This window comes from Ceratotherium simum, chromosome 14, assembly GCF_057802395.1.
Source record: "Ceratotherium simum simum isolate JZ-2026a chromosome 14, ASM5780239v1, whole genome shotgun sequence".
Taxonomy (NCBI): Eukaryota; Metazoa; Chordata; class Mammalia; order Perissodactyla; family Rhinocerotidae; genus Ceratotherium; species Ceratotherium simum.
Window position 1 is genome coordinate 35375331 of NC_141913.1, and position 13086 is coordinate 35388416.

General features: G+C 42.2%; 1 protein-coding gene across 1 annotated transcript in view; it reads right to left on the minus strand.

Annotated features, from left to right (window-relative positions):
- The window catches only part of EPG5 (ectopic P-granules 5 autophagy tethering factor), a 111892-nt gene that overhangs the window by 53587 nt on the left and 45219 nt on the right, over positions 1–13086 (minus strand). The window contains exons 17-24 of the mRNA XM_004422665.3: positions 12678–12818; positions 9376–9520; positions 8952–9149; positions 8456–8566; positions 7126–7248; positions 6026–6192; positions 4959–5180; positions 3054–3177 (exon numbers count right to left, since the gene is read on the minus strand). Coding sequence (XP_004422722.2) covers positions 3054–3177; positions 4959–5180; positions 6026–6192; positions 7126–7248; positions 8456–8566; positions 8952–9149; positions 9376–9520; positions 12678–12818 — 1231 coding nt within the window. The remainder of the gene's footprint in view (positions 1–3053; positions 3178–4958; positions 5181–6025; positions 6193–7125; positions 7249–8455; positions 8567–8951; positions 9150–9375; positions 9521–12677; positions 12819–13086) is intronic.

The window sequence follows — 13086 nt, forward strand, 5'->3', positions numbered from 1 at the left end:
GTAAATGCTTTTGGGTTATATATATTTTTTTAATCCTCATCTTATAAAATATGTACCAAATGCTCTCTAGGATTAGCTCCAATATGGTGGAGGGAGTGGACAGGCTATAGATGAAACTAGACACATGGTACACGGGGGCAGGGGGAGAAAGGCATGTCCCTTATACTATTCTGTTTGTTGTATGACTGAATTTTTTCACTATAAAAGAAATAAATGAGTAAATAGATAAAATGATAGAAATAGACGTTCTAGTATTCTCTTCCTACTCTCCAGTGAGCTATCTTGCATATTCTGAACTATGTACTTCACTCAGGTGATCACTACATATTAGAATGGTAGACTGCCTTTAATGAAAAAAGATGTCAACTATCAATGAACACTAAAAACTACTTCAAATAGTAATAACAGGTGATCAGTTATGGACTATGGTTTTGTGGACCATGATTTTCTTTTTTTTTTTTAATTTTCAGTGTTCTAAAGGATTCCTTTAAACCTAAAAATGTCTCTGGCTTTTCAATTAGCACACTGCCAAGAAGTCTTAAATGACTATTTCCAAACCAACCATGACACAAGGTATTCCAGACTCAGAGGAGGAACTCCCAAGTCATCCTGATTGCAAGCCTGAATCTTAGGATGTACCAAACTGTTTGAGGTGCTGTACCAGATCCTCTACTGTGTATACATGTCTCCTTTAAGTTGGATCATGACGTCACTTTCTCTGCCTCTGTGCTAAATAACTGTTGACAGAGATTAACAATTAGAGAAGAATACTGAGAATTAACAATGTGTAAGCAAAGATGTCTCAGAACCACAAAAAGACAGAACTCTGAACTTGAATTACAGATCAAAAATAGGAACTGTAAAATCAAATGGCAAGCAAAGACTTAAAAAAAGGAAAGCAATTAATTCTGCAGATGCTGGAGAACCAAGAGAGCTACGATTAATTTTTAACAACACTGACCAAGTGCCTACTACATGCAAACTCCTAGGTAAGGCCTTGGGGTGTGGAGTATAAAGAAGAGATGAGTATGAAACTGCACTCAAAGGATTTCAGGACACCATGATCACTTATTTATTTTTCCTACGTCTCTGGCCCTATATTCTCCGCACCTTAAATGTTGTTATTTCTCAGGGTTCCACCTTCAGTCCTCTTCTTAATCTAAATACTCTATTACCATTACACCCACATTTCCTATACTACCCCATTTCTGAATTCTAGACCTGTATACCACCCCCCCACCAACTCCTTGACACGAGTTCTTGAAGTCCCTCAGGTACTTCCTCTTCCAGTATTCCCTAAACAGCATCTCTAGCTGCCCAAGCTGTGAACTGGGGAGTCCTGATATATCTAATCAACCCAACTACTGTATCAATCCCACTGTGTATCCAATCCAAAAATCCTACTGGTTCTACTGATTATTCTTCAATATATTTTTAATTCATCCATTTATTTAATGAATCCCACTATTTCTTTTTTTTTTTTTTTTTTTTTTAAAGATTTTATTTATTCATTTTTTTCCCCCCAAAGCCCCAGTAGATAGTTGCATGTCATAGGTTCACATCCTTCTAGTTGCTGTACGTGGGACTCGGCCTCGCGTTGGACGGAGAAGTGGTGCCTCGGGGCGCGCCCGGGATCCGAACCCGGGCCGCCAGCATCAGAGCGCGCGCACTTAACCGCTAAGCCACGGAGCCGGCCCTGAATCCCACTATTTCAACAGCTCTCCAAACAAAGACTGCAGAACAAAATCCAAATTCTTTAGAAAGGCATATATGCTCCTTAGAAATCTGACCCCTTTTCACCTCTCTGGTTTCATCTGCTCTCTTCAGCAGTCATGCCCCAACCTGTACCTTTTTGAACATGCTCTCTGACCTGCCATGTCTTTGCACATACTGGTCTTTCCGCTGGTAACATCCTTTCTGCCACTCCCCATCACTACGCCTTCCTTTCAACCTGCAAACTTCCATTTGTCCTTCAGGGCTCAGTTCAAGATCACACACCAGCCCCAGTCTGAATCAGGTGCTATTCCTCTATGTTCCCACAGCACCCTGTGCATTGCACTCCCACATTCTTTATCACCAGATGTAATAATTTTTTGTTCAGTCCCCCATTTGACAGTAAGCTCCTTGAAAGCAGGGACTGTGTCAGGTTTCTTTTTGTATCATTAGCATTAGATACCTGACATCTTAAAGGCATGCAATAAATACTCATAGAAGGAAGGGATGGAAAGAAGAAAGAAGGAAAGAGAGGAAGGAAAGACAGAAAACAGAAGAAAGTCAAAGACGCCTACTGGAGATGAAAGACTACATATAATGTGGAAGCAGGTAGGTTTAAAGATCCAAATTAAAGTCTCTCAAGTCTTAGAGGTTCCTAAATCCCATTCCAGTGCTGGAGTCAATGCCCAGTAGAGTTCAGCTCCTAGAAAAAAGGAAGTGGAATAGGAGAGAGATGTCTACACACACACATACACACACACGATGGCTATAGAAGCTTAGAGAAAACTTAGACGTTTTGGCCTAAAAAAGGACCACAGACATCTTTGGGTGCCAGGGAAAGAAGAGCTTAAAATTCGTGAAGATGACAGCTGAGTGTCTCCAGAAGGGCAACCGAAACTGTGACACCTAGAAGTCACCTCCAAAGCCAAACAAAGGTGAGCTCCTTATCTCCTCCATGCAATTAACTTCCTATATAATGTTTGGATCTTAATAAATTCTTACACTGTACTTTTTATGGGAGTAGAGATGATTGCTTACAAGTGTTCAGTTGCTAATAATTTAAAATAAGACAGAATACAGTCAGAGAAAGGCCATGTTTATGAGGTTGTAGAAAGCCCTAGAACAAGCTTCAAGCCTTCAGGTGAGGCCATAGTGGGGCTAGAGATTTGAATGGGAATATCTCTTCAATGCAACCACTTATATACTGACAAAATCCACAAAAACATGACCATTCAAGCACCTCCATTTTCATATTAGTAAGTGGTTTTACCATTAGATTATGAATGTGATCAACTCAAATTACAGTCAGATATGCTAAAGAGTTATTGCCATGATTTCACCTGCTGATTCTGCATCACTTTTGCTAGCCTGTGAATATCATAATGCTTTGGTAGAGAAGGGATATACGTATCTCCTTTTTGAAAATTCTCATCTTCTAGCCATAATATGTATACATTGAAGAGCCTAAAAGAAAAAAAACATAATTATATATAATATAAAAAGATGTGCAGGCAAATGAAGTCTCTTACATCTCTAGGAACACTGGCACCACTACATACAAGTAAAGAAAGCACATAACACAGAAAATGTTTCCAACCACCACTAGCCTCCCAAGAAGCTCATGGGCCAGCAGGAGAGACAGTCACAAATCATTAAAATATGATGCAAACATTGCTAAAACAAAAGGTTGAAGAACGGATTCTGTGAACTCTATTACTAAAGTAGGATTAAATAAAGTAAACAGAAAAAATAGCCAGAAAAGGTGATTTTAACACAGACCTAGGATCTGTATTTGGAGCTTTTCTTTCCTGGGCAATCCAGTCACAGTGAGCCTTAGTGCTTGGAAAAGTTAAAACAACATTCAAATAAACACATTTTATGTCTTTCAGAGAAAACATTAAAAGCCATTTTAAACTTATGCATAGGAAGAACCTGTCAGCTTTAGGCTCAATGATGAACGAGCTCCTACCTCACGGAGGCACAAAGAGAACTCACAGCATGTGTGCATACTGTTCCCATTAAGATGGACTAGAACAAAGCCAGGCCAAAAAAAGAAAAAAAAAATCTCAATTTTCTGGTGAAAACTTTTCAAAAAATTTAATGATGTTTCCTTTGTTTTTATTTTGTTTTGTTTTTACAAGGAACACACTCCATTTAGCTAAGATCACTGGTATTTTAAGCAGCTGTTTGCAGCAACAGGTACTAGAGTAGTCTACAGCACACAAATTACTGGGTGGGGGATCAGGAAGTGGCGTGGCTTGGCTTTGCTCAATAAAGTGGAAAATTACCTCCTTTACCTCCTGGGCATCTGTCTAGGGGACAGGGGTTTGAGGCTCTTAAAGGGAAGAGGCTGGTATGGAGCTCTCTTCTAGCTTCTGATTCGGTTATTGGCCATTTTATCAACCCACCAAAGGAAGGAGAATTTCACAGAGGCAAAAAGGAACATCAAAGACTTTCTCAGCTGATCTGAACGTTCAAAGATAAAGCCTTCCCACTGATTAAGCCTAGTTAAAAATAAGTTTTCCTTCAAGCAAGCAAAATAAGGGGAGAAATCATTCTGGAGGCTGAGAGACAGTACTAAGGGCTTTGAGGTCACGCAAGTCTGAAGCCTCAGAGCTGGATCAAAACACTGGGCTTCCTCACCAAGACATTTTGTATTCAAGGTTAATTATTAAGAGCCATTTTCATTATGTCATTTATAAGACTAATATCTAGTTTATATCAAGCTTATAAATGAAAGGTGAAGAACTGTGTGAAGGGGACTCAAACTTACTTCCGAGTTCTTAACCTTTTGGGGGATGCCAATATTGTGCCTGATTTTAGAAGCACTTTTGGGAAATTACTAGATCCCACTTCACCCCAGGAATCCCCTAGAGGATCTATGAACCCCACTTAAAGAACCCTGCTTGGTCATTTATTTCCTTTAGAGAACTATGCTAGCAGGCTTTACTAGTTGTTTACCTGCTATGATCAACTGTTTTGGTTTGTTTCTGTTATTACATAAAGATTTTTCACTCAGACCCCAGGCACTTGACAGAGGTACATCCAAATTGCTGATTTACTTCTTATGAGGAACATAAAAGAGAAACATTACAAGATGCAAACCTATAGTCAAAACTGACTTCCATATGCAATCTAACAGAGTTAAGAGAAAAACATCTGGCAGTCAGTAACACACGTAACTGCTCCAGCACAGTCCCTATGCTGCAGACAGCAGTGTAAATGCCTAAACAGCCATGCCTCACCTCACGAGCTCCGTGTGCAGCTCTGGGGAAGTCAAGTAAGCAGGGGTGCCCGCCTGGCTCGCCGGCGGCCCTTCGCTGCCCTCTGCTGGAATGCGAAGGGCCTTGCTCGCAGCGTGGTGGAAGTCAGCCACCTCAGTAAGGCGCCTCTTCATTTCTTTCAACAAATTGATATGAGCAGGACTTTGAAAAAACCTTCTTCCAATACAACCATCTATGGGTAACCTTAAAAGATACAAGCACAGACCACAAGGTCAACACAAGATGCTGTTTCCATGTGACACAAAATTGCAGGGAATTAACAAGTCACTTTACTATGGCTGTGTATAGACTGCATTAAATATATATTACTTCTACCTCAATGGTTATTACGAGGATCCAACAAGATGGTGTATATGAAAGCAGTTGTAAAAGAATGAAATGCTATGCAAATTCAAGATACTGTCACCACTTAAAGGTACAGAACAGATTAATGATAGTCTCTGCACTTGAAGAACTTGCAATCTGGTAGAAAATGGAAGTGACAAAGAATCAACATCTATATGTTTCAAAGGAGTGAGTTAAGGGAGTGAGGGTGAGCTAGGAAATGAGCTGGACAGCAATGGTAGGAAACAGTGGACAGTTCCAGCTGACCAGAGTCCCTTCACATCCAGTGGAAATGATGGACACCCCCAGGCACAGCCCAAGGGCTGCCGGACACAGCTTGGCCTTTGTCCACACCTGTACTACCCATCACCAGTCCCCTCAAATGAGCCCCAAGGTGGTCACACAAGGAGCCTGTTTGGGGCAGTTTCTCTCCCTTTGCATCACCAGAGGTTCTGTACTAAACTTTGCCAGGGTGTTCAGTGCATTGGGCATGGGCGATGGTACAGAGAGAGTAGCCACAAGATACTCTGAACTCAAAAATGGTCTAGTTTAACAAACATGAAATGGGAAGGGAGGAAGATGCCTAGCCAGAGGTTCAAGAATGATTATAACTCACCCACCACAGTGTGAACACACAGAGCAACAGAGCAGAGCAAAGGCAGGAACAGATTCATAGAAACTTACTACAGCACTGGGTACCATACCCATATTGTGGTCCTGGGCGGTGAAGATACAGGAGGAAGAACTTCTGCCAAATGAGCGGCAGAAGAGGGTGATCAGAAGGTGTGACGAGAGCCTGGTGGGCCCAACGATAAATCAGCAGCCTCTGGAGGGAAGGGACGATGGGGAGCTTCAGCTGGGCCTGGGCTTTCTACAAAAGAGGAGGGGCTTTGAGCAACCATGAAATGAACACAACTGTGAACAGTTTGCTCTAAGTGAGCCAATGGAATGCTGAACATTTTGTTTTCAATTCAGTAAGAAAAAGAAGTCATATAAAACTTACTTCTCCAACCCACTAGCTAACATTTCAACCTCCTTGGCAGCAAGACGTGTGGGGCAGCTTTTTTTTCTGTCAAAACATTTCACAGACCCCTAAATTGGAATGGGTCCTAAGCGTCACCTAGTCTAATTGCATTTCCATTCCTTGACAGGCCTTTATATTCTTTAGCATGAAAAACACTATGGTGCAAGTGAGTAAAATGACATGAACACCAAAAGTAAATTTTACTGTCAAACTTTACCAATCTCTTGAAAATTTAGATTTTAAAAGGACTTTCAAGAATGATAAATTCCTTGACAGGCTCTGAATCCCAAAAGCAAAGTCCATACTATGGGAGCCTAAAATAAAACGTCTTTAATTCTAAAGCCTTATTCCAGTCATTCTCACACTTTAGTGAGCCTAAGGATCAGCTAGGGAGTTTTAAAAAATAAATTTCTCGTCCCACTCCAAACTCAGAAACTCAGAATCTCAGAAGTTGGGGTCCAAGAATCTGATTTTTAACAAGCTCTTCAGGGGACTCTGGTGCACGTAGGATACACTGGAAATTGCTTTAAAACAACGGCAATCCCCTTCACACATGCAATGAACACACCCTTCAATGACTAGGTTGTGACTCTCAATGTTAAATGAATCTTGAGAAGGAAGTATACACTTCAATTACAGTTTTCAGCATTGGTTTGCTTATTGCACTTTTCAAACATTCACAACAAAAGGAAACACCGAAGTTCAAAAGCTATATATGAAACATCAGCATTGAAATCTAAACCACCTTCTCCCACTCAAATGCAGAACTGCTATTTGCACCTTCAGAGCTTGGTCAGGGGAAAATGCAGAGTTTATAACCAATTCCCCTTCAACAACTCTTCGGAGCTGAGAGTCTTCTTCAAAGATGGATTCCATGTTCAAGACTGTCCATGCAAACCAGACCTAAAGGGGAGGGGAATGAGCAGCTCACTCAGACAAAATACACCCTGAGAGTCCACAAATTAATCTCAATCAACAAATATTTATAGTTTCTAAAATTAACACATAGCTTTTATACCTATCTCTATTTTTGTCACAGATATAAATTTAGATAAAATAGATCATTGGAAAACATTCAATTCCTTTGGAAAAGCTACTTTAGTTAAACAAGGATGTTCACTCGCTCAACAATATTTACTGGGCAGATTCTGTATGCACAAGGGACAGGAAGGAGGGCCAGACATGAGCTCTGCCCTTAAGAAGTCTTCCTTCTATTAGAGGAGACAAACTAATACATAAGTAACCAAAATGTGAAGTGAGAAGTGGTGAGTGCTGAATCAGGAGTCGAATGCTATGGGAAGCAGAGGAGGAAGGGCAGGATCAGAGAAAGTAAGTATATCAGAGAAGGCTCTATCTAGGGATTGGAGAGGAAGGCATGCCTGGTAAGAGAATCAGCCAGGCAAAGGCAAAGATGTGTGCAGGTAACAGCAAGGAGTTGGTTTCAGCTGGATCATAAGAGGTATAAGCCGGAGGTAAGACTGTGATAGGAGGCTGAAGGATGTTACTACTTGTTTAAGCGATGAAATAGAGACATCATGTGACACACAAAGTCTGTGAGGTGGTAATAATGATGAAAATAATGCCGCAGCTGCTGACGACAACAATAATAACAGCCAACACCTAGTGAGCATTGACTACGTGCTAAGCACTCTTCTAATGCTTTACATATCGGTGCAATCATTATTCCCATTTGACAGGTGAGGAAACTGAGGACAAAGAGGTAAACAAGCGGCCCAAGGCACAGTGCTAGCAAATGTGAGAACTGAGATTGAACCCCGGGCCATTGGGCTCCAGCACCCACTCTTAAGCACTGTGCTATGCTGCTGGGCAGGCTGTACAGTCAGGCAGATCGAGTGTGATCATGAGCTGTCTGATCCTGAGCCAGCCACTTAACTCCATGAAAACTCAGTTCACTCCTCTGAGAAACAGGAATAGCAACAGCGCAACCTCAGTAGAGGGCTATTGTGAGGATTAAATGAAAAAGCATCCTTATACATAGTGAGTGCTAAATAAACGTTAGTTATTTCAGGCTATTAGTAATGTATTAGTAAGGATGCCAACAATATTAAAGTTCACTAAGATAACAAATGGTCCTCAGTGGGTTTCTTACCTGAGTGGGCGTGGCCGAGCCCTCCACGAAGGAAGGAGTGATGTTGCCTGCCACAATCCAGCTCACCAAAGAAGAGAGCAGACTCCGGTCACAGTGGTAACCCAAAGCATTCTACATCCGGAAGAGGATGTGGAGCAGGGAGAGGAGGCTTTAAAAAAACCTTATCAATGACCTTTTCAAGAATATCAGCAATTATCTTACTACAATGGAAGATTCTGGTAAGACACGGATTTCAATAATTAGCCCACCAGCAACACTCCCAGGCAGTGCATTACAGCCAAATGTAATGAGTAGCTCCTCCTGGGGAGTTCTTTCCTTTGGCTTTATGAGGATCTGCACTAGGAGACTGTGTTTATTGAGATAAGACACTGTTAAGGCAAAGCTTTAAAAAGGCAGTGGCCACAGAGTGGTACTGAGAACTATGCATTTGGGGGAACCTCTTTAGAAGGCTACTATCTAGCCAATGACTGAAAGATAAATTCTTTAACAGGTTTACCTTATGTTGCTGGTAGAGTAATTTCTGCACACAGTCTTCCTGCATCAGCTGAAAAGCTGTTTTACACAAGTGATCCATGAGGAAGAGGATAGGTTGTTCTCGGTACCAAAGATGTTGGCTTATAAGAGCCTGAACCCAGAACTCCAATACGGCAACGGGGCCCACTTCATTGGGCCGAGTGCTGACAGATATGTGGGCCTATGGAGAAAGGGCCCAGGTGATGCGAAAGGTTATAACCTGCCTCCCATTTTTAAAACATCAACAAAATAATATCTCCCTCCACTACAAAACTCAAATCTGTTGGCTTTCTTGGCCAAAAGCACTGTGCCAAGTGCTTGAAATGACCAACACACAGATGTGCCAGCACTAGGGGTGTTTGGGAAGGTGGGTGAGGGTGTATTTAGGGGCTGACCAGGGCCCTGACCTGGATCATGCTGTTGAGAAGCTTCATGTTGTCCCCATGGCTGGCTCCCGTCAGATGCTGTGCCACCTTGTGGGTGACCTGCTGCGTGACACCCTGAGGGACACCGCTGTCCAAGTGTAGGAACAAGAGGAGGTGTGACAAAAACCTGCCAAGCACACAGGACAACACAACTTTACCTTCCAATCAGGAGTCAACAGAATTTCCAGTGCCTAATTACTTATAAGGAAACAGAGAAATATTAAAGTGGTCCCATTTTTAGACCAAAGCTCTATTTAGGGATTCTGATAAATCTTCAGGAATTTTGGAAGAATAAAGTTTTCCAATTTAATGTGGGTTAAAAGGAATGCCATCCACCTGCAGAAGTGTAGTGAACAGATCCAAGACACACCAACATGTGCAAGTTAAAGAGCATTAGAGGAAAAACACCCAAAAGTACCCCTCTATCCCCTCCAAACTCCCCACTCCCACTAGCAAAGCAGAGATGTTTATAAAATCATTCCACAATCTTGTACTGGGAGTCAACTTCACACAACGTGGCGTATGGGGCACTAGGGGCATACTACCACAATTGAGTCATGGATATGCCCTCAGTCCCGTGCGTGCCCCAGGCTCCCTCCTCTCTCAGGGGCTTTGCTTCTGCTGGGTTTTCTGCCTGAAACACTCCCCCACACCTAACCAGGCAGACTTCTACTCATCCCTCACATCTCATCTGCAACGTCCCTTCCTCAGAGAACACACCCTAACCCCTCCCCACCACCTAACGTATGTCTAATAACCTCTCTCATAGTACCCTGCTGTTTTCCTTCATGGTCCTTAAACCCGGTAACTACATCCTGAGAATGTTATAACTTCCTATGTGTCTGAGGGCAAAGCCCAGCTGGCTTTGCTCCCCACGGTGCACACATGGTGGCAGAACACAGCGGGAATCAATAAGCAGTTGTTACTGGGGGATGAAGGTGCTTCCTATTTCACAGGAGACACAATCCAGGCCCAAACCAGGCCCAACTCCCACTCTGTCATAAAGTAAAAGTACCAATACAGTGCTGTACGAGTTCAAGGGCAGAGCTAGTGCAGGCAGAGGGGAGTGAGGGAGACACTGAGAAGGAAGCATTTGAAATAGAGCCTAGAAAGAGTCACCACTACTTAAAATTTAACAATTAGAGAAAAAGAATATATAGACCATTCAATATAATTTTAAAATTTCTTTTAAAAATTACAAAAATCTAAAGAAAATATATTAAAACTGTGCCAGGCATTGTACTTTATATGTATTACTTAATCCTTACACCCACCCTGTATAAGAGGTGGTATTATCCCATTATACAAATGAAGAAACAGAGGCTCTGAAAAGTTAAGCAACTCACCTGTGTTCACGCATTAGCAAAGTGGAGGACACAAACTCACACCTGACTGCCCTGAAAGCCATGTGCTACCCAGAAGACAAGTGTTCCCAGACCTGCCTGGTGCCTAGAGTGCTAATTAAAACAAAAGGTTCCTAGGCCCTAACCCATTCCTACTAAAGTATAATCTCCAGGGGTGGAACCTGGGAATCCGTATTTGATTAGCTCTCCCAGGTGATTCTCATTACCAGGCAAGTTGTAGAGGCACTGCTTGAAATGACACACAACGGGAAAACTGTAACATGCTCCTTGTGCCCTTGGACATATTACCTGTCCCCCACCATCCAGGGCTCCTCCACATCGGGCCTCACCTCCCTCATCATTCTTCATGAGGCCCCAGCCAGATGCTCTCCTCCCTGTTCCCTGGACAGGTAGTTTTCTTCCCACCTGTATGCCGTCACTCATGCTCTTCCCCAGCCTGGCCACCTCCAGACCTTCCTCTCACCCCCTACAATACTGAAAAAGCCCTGCCTTCCCCAGTCCTCTCCACCGGCCCAATGCCTACATGAACTTCAAAGCTCAATTAGAAACCCAGCTCTTCCATAAAGTCATACTCTTGAGCCATCTGTATCTTCTGTTCACCAAGTATCCTCTTTCTCTCCCTTCTGCTCACTGCACATCCTTTCACTAAGGGAACTGTCCTTCCCTCAAGCCATCGAGTTCTGGGAGTGAGGGGCTCTGAATACAGAGTCCCTGTACACTCTCCTCTCAGGACTGGTAATCCCACTGGACACAGTGATAAGCTCAGGGAGAGCCCATGATTAAGTGAGACCAATCCAGGATCATTATAGGGAATAATGATAAAGAAAAACATTTGCGTTTTCCATGGGAAACTAGGATGATGCCTAGTTCTCTCTGTAATCATGCACTTTCAGTCCCCTGGAAAAAGTAAACATGCAGAAGAAGGTCTGAAAGAGAGAGGCAGGGTCAAGGGACCTGGGAGGGAGAATAAACAGAGAGAAAGAGAAACACTAATCCAGGGTCTCTCCATTTTGGCACTACTGACGTTTTGGGCTGGCTAATTCTTTATTGTGCATTGTAGGATGTTTAGCACTATCCCTGGCCTCTACCCACTAAATGGCAGTAGCAACTTCCCCCAACCCTCCCTCGAATCGTCCCACTCCCCTCACCAGGTTGTGACAACCAAAATCATCCCTAACCATTACCAAATGTCCCCTGAAAAGGATCCAATCACCCCTGGTTGAGAACCACCACTTGAGACTGACCTGATGTTATCATGAGCCTTTTTCCGAAGCACATGAGCCAACACATTCCCTTCTTGGTGAAACTAGTGCACACTGGATTTTCATCACGTGCAATTAAAAATCTTGAGTAATACCTCATCCTTAATTCTCTCCCTCCTCATGCAGCTATTTCTTTTACATAAATTCCATAAACTTTTACCATATAACGCAAATGCAATCTATATACCACAGCATGTCCTTGCCAATATTTTGCTTCATTACTTTGTAATTACCTCAAAAGTCCTATTTTCTCAACAATAAAAATGTCTTATGTGATGAGCACCTTCCTATGTATCTTATCTGTTTGTAATACTGCACTATGTACACTGCAGGCAATCAAAAGCAAAATGTTTTGCTACTGTTACAATGGTAAAACCATCTGCTGCTCAAAGTCAGAAGCACTATTCCCAGAGTTTTATGAAACAAAGTGCTCTTTCTAATACTGATAAGCTATAAGCAATCCAAAATTAAATGAGAAAGGGAAATATCTTTCATGATAACAAAACTGGAATCATTATTAGAATCACTGTTCATCAACCTGCATTCTCAACTGGGCAGGAAGTTTTCAGTCTCATAAAAAATACACTAGTGAAATATCATTCCCTATTTTACTTGAGAAATCAGAAGATTTGCACTTGCTGGGCTGTTCTCTACTTACTGCTCATTCTTCAGAAGGTAATACTGGCAAGGGTAGAACAAAGGCAGAACCTTATCGAGGACATGGACCACCGTTCTCAAATGCCTCGACTGGACCAGAATTCCCAACAGTGGGATGCCTTCTGCACAGAACTTCTCAATGCTATGGAAAAAGCAAAAGGCAATGACCATACATGGTAGCAGGTTCATAAAACGATGTTCTTCCAGTGAGCGATCAGCCTATATGCTACCAGGATTTTCTCAGGTCTCCAACACATTTTTGTATACCCAAACTTCACATAGCAATACTAGAATCAGAACTCTGGAAGTACAAAGGAACTTAATAGTTCATCTATATTTTCATTTTATAGATGAGAAAAGTAAAGTATCATGCCCAAATTCACATAATTTTCTAGTGTAGGGTCAAAATG